At 51.7% G+C, this 17013-nt stretch overlaps 1 protein-coding gene across 1 annotated transcript in view; it reads right to left on the bottom strand.

Annotated features, from left to right (window-relative positions):
• The window catches only part of CSMD2 (CUB and Sushi multiple domains 2), a gene marked incomplete at both ends in the record, with an annotated part of 546906 nt that overhangs the window by 354708 nt on the left and 175185 nt on the right, over positions 1 to 17013 (bottom strand). The window contains 1 exon segment of the mRNA XM_081308594.1: positions 5680 to 5874. Within this exon segment, the coding sequence (XP_081164720.1) occupies positions 5680 to 5874 (195 nt within the window).

The raw sequence follows: 17013 nt of genomic DNA, 5'->3' as shown, positions 1-17013 counted from the left end.
AGAACCAAACCAGCCCCTAGCCGCTTCACGCTGTTCTGCCCTCTCTACCCACCCCACCACCATCCTGCTTTTGCCGCAGGGGCCTGTTTTCTGTTCTAACGTGTCGGGCTCCTTCCCACCTCAGGGGCTCTGCACTTTCTCTTTCTTTGGCTGGGAATGCCGCTCCCCAGGCCTTCACATAACAGGACCCTTCTGGTCCTTGAGGACTCAGCTCCTGCATCCCCTGCTGGTGGCTCCATCCCAAGCTCCTTCCTCACCACCGACTACTTCACTTCCTTCCCGGTTCCTAGCCCGAGGTGGCCTGCAGGGTCAACTCCACAAGAGCGTGGGATTCGATCTGACTTGATCAGTACTGCAATCCTCTGTATCTAGAACACTATCGGGCACAACATGAGCCGTTAGTAAATGCGGACTGATCGATGACCGATTGGCAGCACGTGGTGGACACTCCAGAGAGAATTGTCAAATCTCTGAGCAAATGAGTGAGCCATCAGACCCATCCGGCTGCTCCTTCTGTCCCAACTTTAAAACTCAGAGAGGTTTAGCAGCTGACCGGTGACCACACAGCTGAGCTTCGGCAGAACCTGGGCTGTCTGGCTCCACACACGGTCCATGCCACCAGGGTACCACCGCCCCTCCATCTGTTTCTGTAGATACCTCCCTCTGGGGCCAGAACATTTGGAATGCACGTCACCACAGATTCTGCAGACCAACTGACTGTTTGCCCAGATCTGGCTGAGCCTGCAGCGCTTGCTGTGAGTCTCTGATGCCAAGCCTGTCTTGCTCTGGCCCGTTTCTCCGACCACCTGCCTCTTGGACCCTGGCATATCTGAATTCCCTTTCTTCCTCATGAAGCCCTCTTTGATCCTGAGCCAACACCCTTCAAAAGCCAGAGGCTGATTGCGGAAATCACTCAGTCAGTCACCCCTTCCTAGGAGTCCAAGAGGTGCCACCAGGCCCAGGGCCTCCCCAGGACCTCTGTCTTTGCACATGTGCCCAGAGTGTGACGCACACAAAGGGAAGTCACGGCTCCTGCCTCTTGCCCTCTGCCAGCTGGACCAAACCTCAGTGGGCCAGGACCCTTGGGATGGGCCTCCTGGAGGCTGGCCTCACACCTGCTCTGCCCCTGGTCCTGTGGCTTCCTATTCCCCTCGTCCCTGCTCTGACCCCAGCCTGGGCCCACCTTTCAGCGAGGCACATAGAGCATCTCACCCAGCTCTCCAACTGACTCTGGTGGCTTTGGTGGCAAAGAGATCATGTCACTCAGAGCTGCTGGCCCGTGGGGTGATTTGGGCCAGGGATCTCCCTCTTGGGCACGTCTGCCTGTGGGACCCTGACGGGGACTTAGGCCCATCCAGCCATTCCCTCTGCAAATATTTACAGACCACTGTCCAGTGGACGGGTTGATCCACATAGATACCAGCCCTCGAGAGTTCTCCGTGAGGAGAGGAAAGGCCAAGAGGCTTTCCATCCTTCTGGAGCGTCAGCCCCTCCACTCTGGCCTGACTGTGGACCCTGGGACGCACCCTGTGCTCCGGGTGGCTTGGCCTCCTAAGGAACAACACCTGACACTCCTGAGGGGGCCTCTTAGGGTGCCCCTGCGGTTGGCTGCCCATTAGGACACAGAGATGCCCCAGAAGGAGGGCGGGGCCCCGGCACTGGAGAGCAATCGTGTCTTTCCTCAGCCTCTGAGCAGAACCCCACCTCCGCCCTGGATGGCAGGGCGCCTCGGGGGTCTGACGCCTTCCGGATGCCAGGCTCTCCTCCGTTGGCTCCCTGGTGTGCCAGGGAGGGAGTGCTCTTGTGCGGCTCCGCAGGGAGCTACTTAGGAGAAGACAGAGCAGAGAGATCTGTGGGACTCTCTCTTTCTGATAGGTCTTGGGCTCCATGCGAAGGAATCCGAACTTGACCCTGTCAGTGCCAAAGAGCCCCTGACGAGATTCCAAGCAATGGGTGATGGCGTCAGATAGAAAGTTCACTCCCACTGTGGAGGACAGACCGGGTGGTGTGTGGGCCTGAGGACGGCTGTCCACAGAGGGGCGCTTGCAGGGAGGCAGGTGGAGAGGAGGAGGCCTCCCGAGGAGCGCCTGGGGTGGTGAGAGTGGGCAGCTCAGGGGGCAGCAGCCAGTGATGCAGGAAGGAAGGACGGAGCCTGAGGTGCCCGGATGTGCCAGGCTTGGCCACCTCGGGAGGGGACACTCCTCACCATGCTGGGGGAAACGGAGCCAGGGTGTGGATGTGCCAAGCTTGGAGCGTATCCCAGAGGGGGCTCCGGGGAGTGGTCGACTTCCACATGGGCTGAAGCTTCCAAAGTCAGAATCAGAGCTGAAGAGAGGTTCCCGACAGGGAAGGAAATTCCCAGAGCAGAGGCCTCACTGGGCTCCCGGCATTTGAGGGAGGGGAGAAGGGGGGAGAAAAGCCAGGGTGGGGACAGGATCATCATCAATTGAGAAGCTGGAAGAAAAATGGAGAGACTAGGGCCTGGTCGTGCCAACGGGGGGCACCCAGGCCCGCGCCCACGATCACTGGTGCAGGGAATGCAGGAGACGGGTGTCTTCCCACTGAAAGACCAGCAGTCACCGCCATGCACGGGCACACAATGGAGTGTGGGGATGTGATCAGACCTAGGGAAGAGCTCCCTGGGAGGGCATTCACAGCTGTCTCTGAGCTCAAGCGAGAAGGGTGCTATGATTGATTAATTATGTCTGCCACAGGAGTGGGAAGAAGGGGAGGGGGTACGCATGTCAAGGTGGCCCTCCTGGCTACTCTCTGGCTGGTGAGGTTGACCGAAAGGATTTTGGCAGCCAGTCCCAGAGTTCCTTTCAGGGTGAGATCATTCATTATTCAAGAAAATGTCCCCCTACACCTAATCAGCTTGGGTGGGGAAGAGGAAGATGTAAGGAGATGGCAAATCCAGGAGGAAAATGGGCTTCTGTCTAAGCAGTGGATGGAAGTCCTGAAACAGGGTCAAGTATGGCGGGTACGAAGGCAGAAGGGGCTGGTAGAAGACGAGAGGGTGCAGTGCACACCATGGGGACACTGGAAAGGCTGAAGCCAGGGAAAAGCTGGCAGGGGCCGGGGCCAGGAGACTTTCAGACTCAATGGTGGTCCTTTCCTTTTAAGTCATTTGTAAGGCCAAGCTGTGAACAATGCTTCAGTAACGGGGGCACTGCTTGCAAACACCTTTGTGCTTTGGTTTGGTTGGGTTTTGTTTTTGTTGTTTGGAAGAGGGTGACTCAAGAAAAGTGGACCAAGTTCCCAGCCAGGGAAGCGAGGCATGGCCGGCCATGAGTTCCAGGTCCAGAGGAGGCTAAATCTGAAGAGGATTCCTGAAGGCATTGGGAGAGAGCATGGATTAGGGGTGGAAATTCTCCTGAACATGACAGCCTCTCTGCCTCCAACACTGGGACTGCAAATGCCACTCTGCAGAGAGTGATGAAAAGTGAGGAGAGGAGACAAACCAAGATGGTGCTTTCACAATGCTGAGCCATAGGGGCTGCGTGGTGGACTGCCATAGTGGGTGTGGCATGGAGGACTGCCATAGTGGGTGTGGCAGTTCTTCAGAGTGGATTAAAAGTTACCTTGATGCAGTACGAGGCTCATCTAGATACATATTGTATATTTAGTCTGGCTTGAGCAAAAATGCTGACGTTTCTGGTGGCACAAAAAAGCTGTGACTTATATTTCACAAAATAAATACTCAATTTCATCTACTCTCCTATTTCCTGTTCTATGGGCATATCACAACCCTGACACTATCCAGAATGTTCAGGGTCATGTCCTCAGGGCAAGCAGGGCATGGCAGGAGGTGCTCTGTGGAAGTACATACACCTGCTTCAGGCTGAGGTTAGGTCCCACAGGGCCTCACACCTGTGTGTAGGGCCAGGGTCCTAACCCAATTGGCTTGGTCACTCCTGATTTCCATCTCATGAAAAGAGGAGTAAGACGAAGGACCTGAGAGGACGGGACTTAGGAAGGCAAGAATGGAGACTCTGGTCCCCTTGGGATCCACCAAGAAGGATCAACATGGCTGAAGCCAATTCCACTGGCTGAAGAGGGGTAAACAAACTTGAAGGGAGGTGGCAAATCAAATTGGTTGGATGTGGTCTGCCTGATGGGAGGGAATTCACAGCTGTCTCTGAACTCAAGCAAGAAGGGTGTTCTGTGATGGATTAATTAAGTCTGCTAGGGGAGGGGGAAGAAGGGGAGTAGGAAGAAGGGGAGTAGGTACACATGCCAAGTACCGTAGATCCCTGGTATCAACACTAAGAAACGTGTGCATATGGCGGCGGAGGAAGCTGCTTAGACTCGGAGCTAGTCTTTTGAGAGTAACTGCATAAGAGCTTCCTCCAAGAGGAAAGTAAAACTCAAACCAAAGGAAAAGCTTCTTCTTCCAATCATTGCTCAACTCTCTGAAATGTTTCTCCTAGGCCGTTATTTGGGGGCTTTGTATCCATGGAATGTAAAGGTGAGAGTTTAAGAAGAAAAGAAGGATCAGTAATGCCAAGGGCTGTTGGGAGGCCAAGGAGCATAAAGATTAAAAAAAAAAAAACAAAAAAAAAAAACCTCCCATCTGACCTGGCTGCATGAGTAGAACACTGGGGGCAAAGTGCCACTCTGAGGAGGGTGATGGGAGGTGAGGTGGGGAGACAAACCAAGATGGTGCCTTCACAGAGCTGAGCCATGGAGGACTGCCATAGTGGGTGTGGCATGGAGGACTGCCATAGTGGGTGTGGCAGTTCTTCAGAGGGGATTAAAAGTTACCTCGGTGCAGTACGATGCTCATCTAGATACATATTGCAGAATATGCATTTGTGCAACATTATAGGAAGAAGATGAAAGAAATACACAAAACTCATGGTTAAAATTGACAGATTTGGTTTCTTTATGTTTTGCATTGTCTAAGATTTTTCAAAACAATTTTATATCATTTTTATCTTTAGATAAGAATTGGAAATTGTTCTAGAAATAAGCTTGGCTATAATGAGTGTGTGGAGGGGGACGATTAGGGATAGGCTGGGCGTAGGATGCCCAATGTCCCAGCTTGCCTGGGGCTGAGGGGGTTCCAGGACATGGGAGTTTCAGAGCTACAAATGGGAAAACTCTGGGTGAATGGGGGTGAGCTGGTCACACTAGCTGGGTGGCTTTGCTCTTTGTGGGGAGATGTTGAGGTTAACAGGTTTTGAACCTATTTGGAGGCTGTGAGGAAACAACCTTTAAATAGGGAGAGAGGTTGAATTTCTAAGAAAGGAATAATTGCCCGGGCAAGGTCTGTCCGAAAGCCGCTGGAGAAGACATGCAAACGCAAGAGGAGGGATGGCCTACCACAGGAAGGAAAAGAAAATGATGGCCCTCTGTGACAGGAGGACTCTCATCTTTACATTCCATGGATCCAGGACTCCCAAATAACTCTACAGGGCAGAGTGGCTAAAAATAAGCTTGCTGATGTAGGGGAGGAAATCCTGGGAGCTCAGGAAGGGCTGAGAAGCTCCTGATACCTGGAGTCCCACCCCAAGGACCCTGGATGCTCCCCAGATTGGACAAGCCACAGTGGGTCCGCCATGCCCTGCTAGGGCAGTGAGGTAATGTCCCCCCGCCACCCGCCCCGAGACTGGATCTCATGGGAAGCTCCTGCACCCCCTCCCCACTCAAGCCCTCAGACTCTCTGCGGCCACTTACCTCTGCAGGAGGGCAAGGGGAAGTCCCACGTGGCACTGTTCTCGGAGCCAGCGTGGCAGGTGAGCACGGCGTGACCCTCGAGGAAGAAGCCAGGGTTGCAGCTGTAGCGGACCTTGTCACCCAGGTTGAAGGTTGAACCCTGCTGGATGCCATTGGGCAGCCTCCCTGGGTTCCCACACGTGTGGCTGGGGAGAACTGTGAGGAGAGGAGACACAGCCAGTAGGTTAGCGGGAGGAACCACATGGGACATCTACATTTTCTACTTTTTCTAATGTGCTGCCCTGGGTGTTGGGGTGTCCATCCTGATTGCGAGGGATGTCATCCCAAGGAAAACATTGTCATTGCTTGGGTACAGTTGCCCTGATTTCAGACTCCATGGAGGGGGCACAGAGCATTGCATAGAGTAGTTGCTCATTAAACCCAATGTCCTTTCCCCTCAGCCGAGGGAGTCCTGTGGTCCAGTGGGTCTGGGGGCTCCAGCTTTCGTTAATGCTGGAATAAGCAGTGAGGGGAGAAGATGAGAGCCTGAGTTCTCATCAGCCTGATCTGATTAAAGAGAGAATTGGGATCTGGGGAACACGGTGTACAGTGACCAGAGCCGAAGCCATCGCCACCAGCAGCAAGTTCACTCTCGTTAACCAGACAAAGAGTCTTGTTAAGGACGCGACAACAGCGTGACCTGCCAGCTAGGAGGGAGGGAAGATGCAGCTCTTCTGTGCCCGGGTGGCACCTGTTACCTGACCCAGCTCCCTCTGCCTTCGTCCCCAGAGCTGGGACTGCCAGTGCCCCCCGAAGATCATATACCCCCTCACCATTCCAGGACAGTCCCATCCGGCAAGGACGAGGGGTCTCAGCCCTGCTCAGACCACGGCTCAAGTGAATCCACTGGATAATGACTCATCATGGGCATCTCTAAGAGGAGGGAGGGTGCCAACTCCAACCTGCAGGCCCAGGTCACTCCTCTAGTGGACAGCTCACCATCTGTGGGACACTGAGCAAGTCTCCTAACCTCTCTGTCTCCGCTTCTCCTTTGTGAGATGGGATCATGGCAGCACCTTTCTCAAAGGCTCACTGGGAGAATTAAGTGAGCTAATGAATACAAAGCACTTAGAGCCTGGTGCACAGTGGGTAGACACCAGCACCCTGAGCTCCCAGGCCCGTGGGAGGTCTGCATGGCTGAAGGCAGGTGAAACGTTATGGGAGGATAAGGACAAGGCAGGTTTCCAACCCCAGTTTAGGAGTCAGAGGAGGTGACATTTATGTAGAATTCCAAGAGATTAGTATGAATTAACAAGGCCAAAAAGAGTATTTCAGAGCTGTGCAAAGGTCCTGAGATAAACTAAGGGATCAAGAGACCTAGATTGAGAGGGTGGAATGGCTATGATAAGCAGGTGGAGATGGCAGCCTGGGCTCTAAAAGCCTCCCCGTGACGCTGCAGCTGGTGGCTGCCAACCTGGACCTGCTCTACCCTCGATGATCTCAGAACCCTCCAAAAGGCAGCCTGCCATCCTTCTTCTTCCCTGGGAGGAAAAAATCCTGGGACAAAACAGCTTGGTACAGAGGGAAAAGGAAGCCTTTGGATCATCCTGCTCTGGGTCTGGAAATAGGCGCTACCACCACCTTACTCTGCATGACCTTGAGTCACATGACCTTGAGTCACATGACCTCTTTGAGACTTAGTTTCCTCAGCTGAGAAAGGAATGGTTGAGGTTATGACAGTAGATACTCCACGGCTCACACAGTGCCTGGCACACGGTAGCTCTCAAAAGATGGCAGATGTTCTCATTCCACGGGGCCACAGAACCCTGAGGGCAAGGGCCTGGGCAAGTGTATCCTGGGGACTAACACAGTGCCTGGCACTGGTAAGGGATGTATTTGTGTGTTCATTAATTAGTTATTTGAAGAGTTGCTCATTGATTTATTATTTTCTTTCTGCAATAAAAATGTATGGTGGCCGCCTGTGCGTGGTGCTGGGAAAACAGCAGAGAACTTGGGCAGAGCAAGTATCTGTCCTCAGAGGCTTATATTTTTGTTGGAAAATCTTAAGGACCAGAGATCTCTTCCTTCTCTGCCTCTGACAAGTGAGAGGAGCAGATGGAAGGATTCGCCTCTATCATCTTGTCCATTTGCCCGGCTGAACATTTCCCATGATCCTATGCTGCCAGCCCCACTTTGTGTTTCCCATGATCCCCTGCTTCCGGCCCACTTAACATTTCCCATGATCCCCTGCTGCTCACTTACAGCGGAGGCAGTAAGGATATGAATGTGTGAGGTCCTGGGGACGGGAGGAGTGGGTCAGTAAACATTTGGAGAAGAAAGTAAGCTAAGGTGAGGGGAGGGAGACCACCAGGGGAAATGGGCTGAGAACTGGTGTAGAACTAACGTTTCATTTTCTGCAACAAGACGCGAAGACCCGATTTAATTAAATTACTAATGTCAAATTTTTAATGAACCTGCTTCTGCTTTGGGCTTTCTTCCTTCGAAATTAATGACTGGAATGTCGCCTATAAATAAAAGTCGATTCTTTTTAAAACGTCACTCTCAAATGCTTACTGCTCTTTACTTAATGAGCTGTTCATAATCAGCCCACTGTGACCTAGGTGTGACAAATGGCACCCATGGCAAATCTCACCATTTTCTCCCAAGCTCTGATCCCCAGAGGCTGCGTGGTGAGCGGAGCGTGGAATTCAAAGAGATCCAAGTTCAAATTCCAGTTCATCTACCTCTGGCTGAGTAAACTTGAGCTGTAGCGTTCGCCTCTCTGGACTTCCATTCGTCATCTTCCTCTTTAGATAAGCCCCCGGTCATATTGGATAGGGCACATCCTATTGACCTCATCCCAACTTGAGCATCCGCAAGATCACAGTCATAGGTGTGGCCGCTAGTCTCCAATGTGTCTTTTGAGGGAAAACAGCTCAACCCACAGAGGGTTGTTGTGGGGATTAAGATTAGATTTATAATACCCACCGCTGAGTGCCTGCTGTTTTTAGTCCTGATTCAACAGTTATTTCCTAATCCCCAAAATGAACCCCGTAGGGAATGTATTGTGCTCACCTAATGGGTGAAACCCAGGCACAGAGAGTTCAACGAACCAACCCGCTTGCCAAAGGCCACCCGGCTAGGCAGTGGCAGCACTAGGCTTGAACCTAGGTGTCTCCACCACTCAGTACCCTCAGATGGAATGTGCCAAGGGGCCAAGCACATAGTAGGTGCTTACTAAAAGAGTGTTTTCTTTCCTTTTGCATCTTGCCCCAGACCTGGATGAGATCAAGGGCAGTTACCTGATTGTCCACATTCAATGGTCTGATTTTTCCAGTCTGATTTGCCAGTCCTGTACTTTTCTTTTTAATAATGTCAAGGGCAACATTAAAAGTGTGGTCTTTTGTGGCGTGTCTAATAAGCAACTTGCTGGACAGACAGAGGAGATTGGAGATAAGCCACAAAGCGGAGCTTTTCTAAGGTGGAGTGTTCTTTGATTCTTTTTTTTTTTTGTTTTGTCCGTGTGTTTCTCACACAGATATTATAACTGTTCATGCTCTTCTGTCTGGAAAGCTTCCCTTTGATTGCTTACAAAATGAAAAGTGGGATATTTACATCCAACGCATCCCAGAACGATATTATTAAAGCTGTACCTGACATTGAACAATTCCATTGTAGATTAGCTGTGGGGAATTTTGTCCCTTGTACAAAGCCCAGCTCTTGCCAATCAACATAACATTCTCCGTGATTGTGTGACAATGACTCTCCTCAGTGGCTGGATTGCAGCAAAAAAACAACACCATGCCTTGTTTTATTTTTAATTTGAGACTTTGGTTCACATATTACAATGAAGAGTCATTTGCGCTCTCTGGACAAGGACCCTCCGTATGTTTTGATTTCTTATCTTCCATCAAGTGACTTGTTTCATCTCATGGTCACGTGACGGTCTGAAGTGGCAGGAGAGCTGGGAAGAAGGATCCGGGGAGAAGGAGCTTGTCTTCCCACCGCCCTCCACATGCAAAGAAGAGATGGAGCTACATGTTCGAGCAGCTGCCCACGTCCCTGGGGAGGGGTGGTCAGGGTCACAGAGAGAGACATAAAAGCCACCGTCTTCTGGTTCCTGGCCCTGTCTAGGCCCTTCATACCACACATGCTCTTACTTCATCTTAATGCCTGTATTTTTAGTGGTTTGGCCTCTGAAATGTAATTCATCGCACACTCACTCTGTGCTATCCTCAATGTCAAGTGCTTTGCATCTATTTCCATCCACCATACTTGCTGTCTCCAATTCCCCTCAGCTCCTCTGTCATGTTCAATATGTTATTATATGCTTACACATAAATTTATAGGATATAAAATATATATTTTTTAATATAGAATTTAATGACATATATGATTTATCTATATCATGTATAACAAACGGCACGGGGTATTCTATGTTGGACGCAGTCATTATGGTTTGTCTGTGTCACCTTCCTGCGATACATACTACATGAGGACGAGCCTTATTTGGTCTGTTTTGTTCACTTAGTTCTCAGAATAGTACTTGCTATCTAATAATATGTTGAAAAAAGTTCGTTCAATGACCTATTGATAAAGGTGCTGTTGTTCCTTGTTGAGGTGAACATGGTTGCCAGAGAGGGAGGGGACAGTGACCCAAGGCCACACAGCTCAATGTAGGGGAAACAGAGCTGTTTCCCCTCTGTGCCTGACCCCTGGGCTTGCATGCTTCCTGCCCACTGTTGGCCATTCCTGCATTGAGCTTTCCCCATGAAAGTGCATGGTGACCGTGTACCTCGACACATCCTGATAAGGGACTCACACTCAGTGTCCTCAGGAGGATTTGGGTGACAACCAGGCAAGTTGACCTCGAGCTCAGTCCTGGGCATTTCCTGCTCCCTGTCAATCAAACCAAGGGAGGGGTGCCAGCGTGAGTTGCCACTCACAGCAGGCCTTCCCGGCCTCCCCCTGCCTGTGGTCGTGCATAATCCACCCACCAGAAGTCCGATCAGTGGCTCTTGTTTGTGATTTCTGCAACTTTCAGCCTCAGGTTCATGTGGGGAATTTTATAAAGATATCGATGCCTAGACCCCGCCCCCAACCTGCAGCATCAGAATTTCCGATGTGAAATTTCAGCATCTGAAGCTAGACAAGGTGGCTCATGCCTGTGATGTGGGCTACCGGGGAGGCTGAGGGTAGAGAAGGAGCGTTGGAGGCCAGCCCGGGTGACTTGGCGAGACCCCGTCTCAAAAAACAAAACAACAACAACAAAAAGAAATACAAAGGACCAGGGTTCTGGGGTGCTCAGGAGACGGCAAGGCCACGCTGAGAGGGAGAAGAGCTCGCAGTTGCTTTCCCCTCAGTTGCTCCAGGGACCCAGCTGGGTTTGTCTCGGATTCTGAGCTGCTCAGTTTCCAGGGCCTTTCTTGTCGCTGGCTTTGTCTTCTGCAAGCAGCAAGGCTGGCCACTCCCTGGATTTATGTCCTCCATAAATCTCACCCGCCCTGTAATCCCTTCTCGTTGGAAGACTCTTGTCATCTCTTCCCTGTCTGCAGTGTGTGGTCCCCACCAAGGCCAGAGAGAGGGTTCTAGAATGGCAAGCTCCCTGTGGACCCCACCAGCAGCCCCTGTGCCAAAGTGGGCTCCCTGCCCAGGGTGCACAGGCAGCCCAGGCCCTCTGGCCTTTTGAATGACCAGTGCAAGAAAAATTATTTGAAAGATCCATAAAAAAAAAACCCAAAGGAAATAAAAAGAAAACTTCAAGACCCTCTCCACGGCTGTCAGGATGAGGGAAAGCTTAGGCCCCACAGCCCAATCCTCCCATGCTCTAACCCCGCTGATGTTGTCACCTTCTCTCCTGCTGCCCTGTCTTGGTCTTGTCCCCTCCGTCATCACTTGTCTAAGGCACAGTATCTGCACACCTTGCTTTTCTTTCAAATTCTCCAGCTGGCAAAGTCCTCCTCAGTCAGGGCCACAGTTAAGTGGCACCTCCTCTCTGAAGCCCTCCTGGACACCTTGTGTCTTGTATAAACCAGAAAGTCCCATGTCTTGATCGAATGTCCAAATGCCATTGGAAAGTGGCTCCCAGAGTCTGGGCCCTCCTGGTCCACAAGGTGAGCCGAGCCTGCCCCGGTGGTTCCATTCATTTGGTCATTGCCCAGTGCCACATTTTAAGCAATCAGACTTTCTGGATTCTTCATGTGGCCTTCTGCTGGGGCTTAACTGGCACCTCAATTCCTACACTTGTCCTGTAGCCGGGTGAGTCACCCATTCCTTTATAACACCCTGGAGTCCACACAGCAGCTGAGCCTGTGTCTTGGTCCTTTAGGTGTCTATTTTCACCTCTGGACACCTGGCCGGCAGGAACTGGGATGGCATCCTTTATAACACTAGCATTTGATTCAGTGCCTGGCAGGGGGAGGGGGTCAGCTGGAAATAGGGATGTATTGAGCCAATTAAATTATGTGTATATATATTCATATAAATAAAACTATACAATTTATAAATCATAAAACTATATTATATGTGTCGGGGGGTGTTGAAGCAGTGAACGGGTGCTGGATCGGCAAACTTTTTCTATACAGGGCCAGCTAGTAAAGAAAGTCTGTAACCACACGGACTCAATCCGTCTGCTGTTGTGAGTACAGCCGCTGGTCACGCATGCTCCAGTCCAACTTTATTTATAAAAACAGGCAGCTGAGCTGGGTGCGGTGGCGCATTCCTGTAATCCCAGTGGCTCAGGAGGCTGAGGCAAGAAGATCTCGAGTTGAAAGCCAGCCTCAGCAATTTAGCGAGGCCCTAAGAACTCGGTAAGACCATGACTCTAAATAAAACGAAAACAACAACAACAACAACAACAACAACAACAACAACAAAAAAAAAACCAAAAACCAGGCAGCTGCAGTTGGTTATGTACTTATTTTAGGTTCTGATTTGAAGCCCCCGGCTTCCTCTTTCACCTGTGATGTCTTAGAAACACCAAGAAGGAAACCTCACCGTCCTCAGAACAGAGGTGCTCAGTGAAATACAGGCTGCCCAGTTACATTCGAATTCCAGATAAACATAAATACTTTTTTCAGTACAAGTGATAACCCTTGAAATGTCGGGGACCTCCTTATGTCAAAAATGTATTTTTTCTTTGAAATTCAAATTTAACTGGGCCTTTTGTATTTCAATTTACCTGTGTGACAGCCCTGACCCAGAAAAGAGGTGTCTCCTATGCATCAAAGACTCGAATATGTTACAAAGCTGGGACCACCTCTCTGGGGAATGAGGAGGGAACAGTGGGGAGAGCTAGCCCCAGCCCCCAGGGAGCTCCCATGGAAGAGTGGGTGCAGCAGGGCCTCCTCAATAGGGCCCTAGGAGGCCTGGGGTCAGTAGCCTCAGGGGAGTGGTGGGCTGCCTGTCACTCCCCAGGTGGAGCTCACTTTTGCTGAACCCATAACACGTGCCACTCCTGCTTCAGGAGCCTTGCCACGCCCCAGCTCCTTGGATAAAGAGCTTTAGGTGGCACTGGGTCCTCTGCCAGGCTCCTGCCCCATCTCTCCCAGCTCGGCCCTCCTGCCCTGCCAGACCCCAGCCCAGGGATTATCGGATCTGTCTAGACAGAAAAACCCTTGAAGAATCAATGGCACCCCATGGGGACACAATGCCAAATACTATTAGAGTGAAACTTAGAGTCGCTAAATATACAATTTGGGGATAAATTTGATTAATTGCAGAATGGAGCTTAGAAATAGTTTCAAAAGCCTACTTTATATAACACTGGCTGAGAACCCCGTGAGCAAAACCCTCCGTGGGCCAGGTTATTTTGGAAAATAGGGCAGGACCCTCCCACCACCACCACCTTTTTTTCTTTCTCACACCAAAAAACCAAACCAAACCAACCAAACAAAAAATAACCAGGAAAACAGTCCTGAAGTTCACGTGGAATAGTAGAAGACCCAGAACAGCAAGAGCCATCCTGAGTAGCAGGGCAATGCTGGACGCATCACAATCCCCTCCTTCTGAAAAAAACAATGCCAACAGGTTTTTCTGAGGGTCTCTGCAGGGAGAACCTGCTTAGCCTTAATTAATCCGGAATTTGTAAACACCCGTTGACAGAAGCGCTCACTTTTCCCCAGTAGCAACTACCACCCTCTGAACCTCTCTATTGAACACACTTGGGCTCTGCCGTTGAGGGTTCTAGATTCAGAAAGGCCTGAGTTACCTCCCTTTCCTTATCAGTCTTTATCATAGTAAAGCAAAAAACAGCATCAATAGTGGATGGCTTCATAGGACTTTCCAGGTTAACAAACTCTTTTTTTAAAAAACAAATATGGTACCTGTTACGGTAGGAGGTGTCCCCCCCAGACAATACAAGAAGGTTGAGAGGTGAAAATGACTGGGTTCTGAGAGCCTTAGCCCACTCAGTGCACTGATCCACTGATTAGGGGTAACTGGGGGTAATGTGGGCAGGGAGGGTGTGGCTGGAGGAGGTGGGTCACTGGGAGCGAGCCTTTGAGGTTCATATTTTGTCTGCTGGTGGGGGGACTGTCTGTCTCTGTTTCCTGGTGACCTGTCCTGAGCCCTCTTCCTCCTCTACACCCTCCTGCCTTCATGTTCTGCCTCCCTTGGGCCCAGAGCCATGGCATTGGCTGTCATGGACTGAGACCTCTGAGACTGAGGCCCAAATGAACACCTGCTCTCTGGGTTGTTCCTTTCAGGTCTTTTGGTCACAGAGGTGAAAAAGCTGCCTGGCCCGATTCTCTCTGGGCTCACGCAGACCTGTTCTTCTGGACACAGGGAGGAACTGAGGTTTCCTAGGGCTCTTGGTCAGTAACTTCCGGGCATAAGACGGATTCTGACTGAAGAGGTGAATGTGTCACTTTGAGTTGCGGGCAGTGTATGCTACAGAGGGCAAAGGGCAGGCTCTAGCTTTTTTTTCTGACAACTTTGAGAGCAGGGTGTTTTTTCATTTGGCTGGGGCAGAAGGACTCTTGGCTTCTGGAGGTGGAGGGCCAGTCCTGATGGCCCCAGCCCTGCCCAGCTGCAGTGCGATGTCAACACTTGCAGCCTCGGCCCTGCACTGACCCCGTGAAGGAACCTAAGAGCTGGAGGTCCTGAAGGAGGGTCCTGGCTCAAGGCTGGGACTTGTCGCTATCCCTAAGGCCAACCACTCAGCAGGTCATCCCACCCCTTACCAGAGCTGGCCCAGGGTGCAAAACTGGCCTAGCTTTCTCCTCAGCCTCCCCAGAGTGGGAGCCCTGTGCTGGACCAGGCTCTGACGTCCCCTTTCCAGGGGTGGGTGTGGACACACGATACTCCACAGACCCTGGGCCACCTGGTCCAAGGAGAGTTGGACAGAGGGCCCTGTGAGGGTCGCCCTCAGAAGCAAGCTTCTAGCACCTTCTTCCACTCATTCCTGGTACCTTCTGCAAAGGAAGGTGGGTACAGCGATGACAAAAGCCAATGATCTGAAAGTAGAAAGGAGACCAGGAGAAGTGGCGAGGGCCACTCGTATGTATGATTATAATGCACCAATAAAAAAAATTAAAGACAATGATTAAACATCGGGTGCATCTGCGACCCCTCAGAACGTCCCGCAGAGGCTCTTTCTCTTCACTTTCTGCCTGACCCCTGTCATGGACTAACTCTGCTCTGAGCCCCGCTCACTCTAAACTCCTGACGGTGCTGGGTGGAGACTCTGCCCCTTTCTCAGGTGAGGAGATGAGAGCTGCTCACACTCATGTGACCAGAGCCTGCACAGCTGGGGTGTGGACCAGCCGGCCGGCCTCGGCCTCCTCTTTCCTGGCTCCTGTGCCCTGGTGGAGAAGGGTCAGCAGGGCTCTGGGCTCCCCAGTTGGCTCAGCAGTCTGCTCTAGGGCTCCTCATCCCAGAGGGTCCCTCAGCTGTGGGAAGCGGATGGTGCCTGGGGAAGGACAGGCCCTGCCTCTTGCTCGTCCACTCATTCTTACTCCTTCCCAGGGCCCAGCAACTTCTTCAAAGGCTCCACAAAGCAGCAGGGCAGGTGGAGACCGTCTGCTCTGGTCCTGCAGGGTCACAGAGGCATGAGCTAGAGGTGAGAGCCACCAAGGTCTTATGCAAACACATGGCCTCTCACAGCCACGGGCAGAACTCCACCCACAGAGCATCCCTTACACACTCCAGTGCAGAACACATCTGCACACAGATGTTGTGGAGCCTGCTCTGTGCACAGCTGTTATAGTCACACACCCAAGAACAGACACAACACACCCTTGCCCCCCTATTCCCATAGGGAACCTGCACCACATACAAATAAATTAAATAAAGATTCATTGACAACTAAATATATTAAAGAGAGAGAGAGAGAGAGAGAGAGAGAGAGAGAGAGAGAGAGAGAGAGAACACCTGTTTATGTCTCAAGAGACGCATCCGTTTCTGTGCAGCCTCTTCGGACTCATAATCCTTTCTGGCAGAATACCATGACCAGAATACCCCTAGAGGCCTGGGTCACTGTCCCCACACTCATGGAGCCACCTAGCACCTCTGTATGAGCTCTGGTCATGCTGGATTCAGCCTGGCTGGGCAGCAGGGCTGGGCTAGGGGTCACTTCTGATCTGAGGGCTGCATCAGGTGACTGTGGGCTCCGTCTATGATCTCTGAGGAGGGGAGTGAGCCCCCTGGGGGGCAGGGAGGCCAAAGCTGCATAGAGGATGCCTCTGGTCTCCCACAGACATGGGTTGAATCCATCTGGGCTCTTCCCAGCTTGGTTCATAGCTGCTGCAGAACAGGTAGCAACGCACGCAGGTGAGGAGTAACCCTGGAAACACACGACCCAGGTTCAAATCCCAACCCTGTGACATAATAGCAGGTGACTGCACCTCCCTGCATCTCCACCGCCCATCGATAAAATGTGCCTACCTGGGGTGGGTGGGGAGCTGCTGAGAGGACTAAGGAAAAAAGACCAGGCAGAGTGCTTGTCTCCGAGCCTGGCACATAGTAAATCCTTAATAAATCTGGGCTGTGATTGCATTTAAGTCCCTGGGGTTCTCTGGGAGAAGATTCCAGGGCTGGGCAGGAGAGCTGGAGCCAAAATAAGAGAAGCTGGGCAGCAGGTGGAGAGAGGAGGTGGCCCCTGGGCTGGAGCATGGGCAGGCCCCTGCTCTCTCTCCAGTGGCTCTCCTCGGACCTACGCTGCTCCTCTGGAGCCAGGCGGAGGCTGCTGGTCTGAGTCTGAAAGATCTCCCCAAGGGATTAAAAAGCATAAGTCATGAGTGGTCCTACCATCCCCTAATGCAGGACAACACAGAGGCCAGAAGGAGCCTTCGTTTCAGTGAGCCCCTCTCCTCAGCTGCCCAGGGCTGCCCCAGGGCCTCCAGCCAGGGGCTCACA

This window comes from Spermophilus citellus (assembly GCF_964194105.1).
Source record: "Spermophilus citellus genome assembly, chromosome: 9".
In the NCBI taxonomy this organism is placed as follows: Eukaryota; Metazoa; Chordata; class Mammalia; order Rodentia; family Sciuridae; genus Spermophilus; species Spermophilus citellus.
This window is presented reverse-complemented; position numbering and strand designations above follow the sequence as displayed.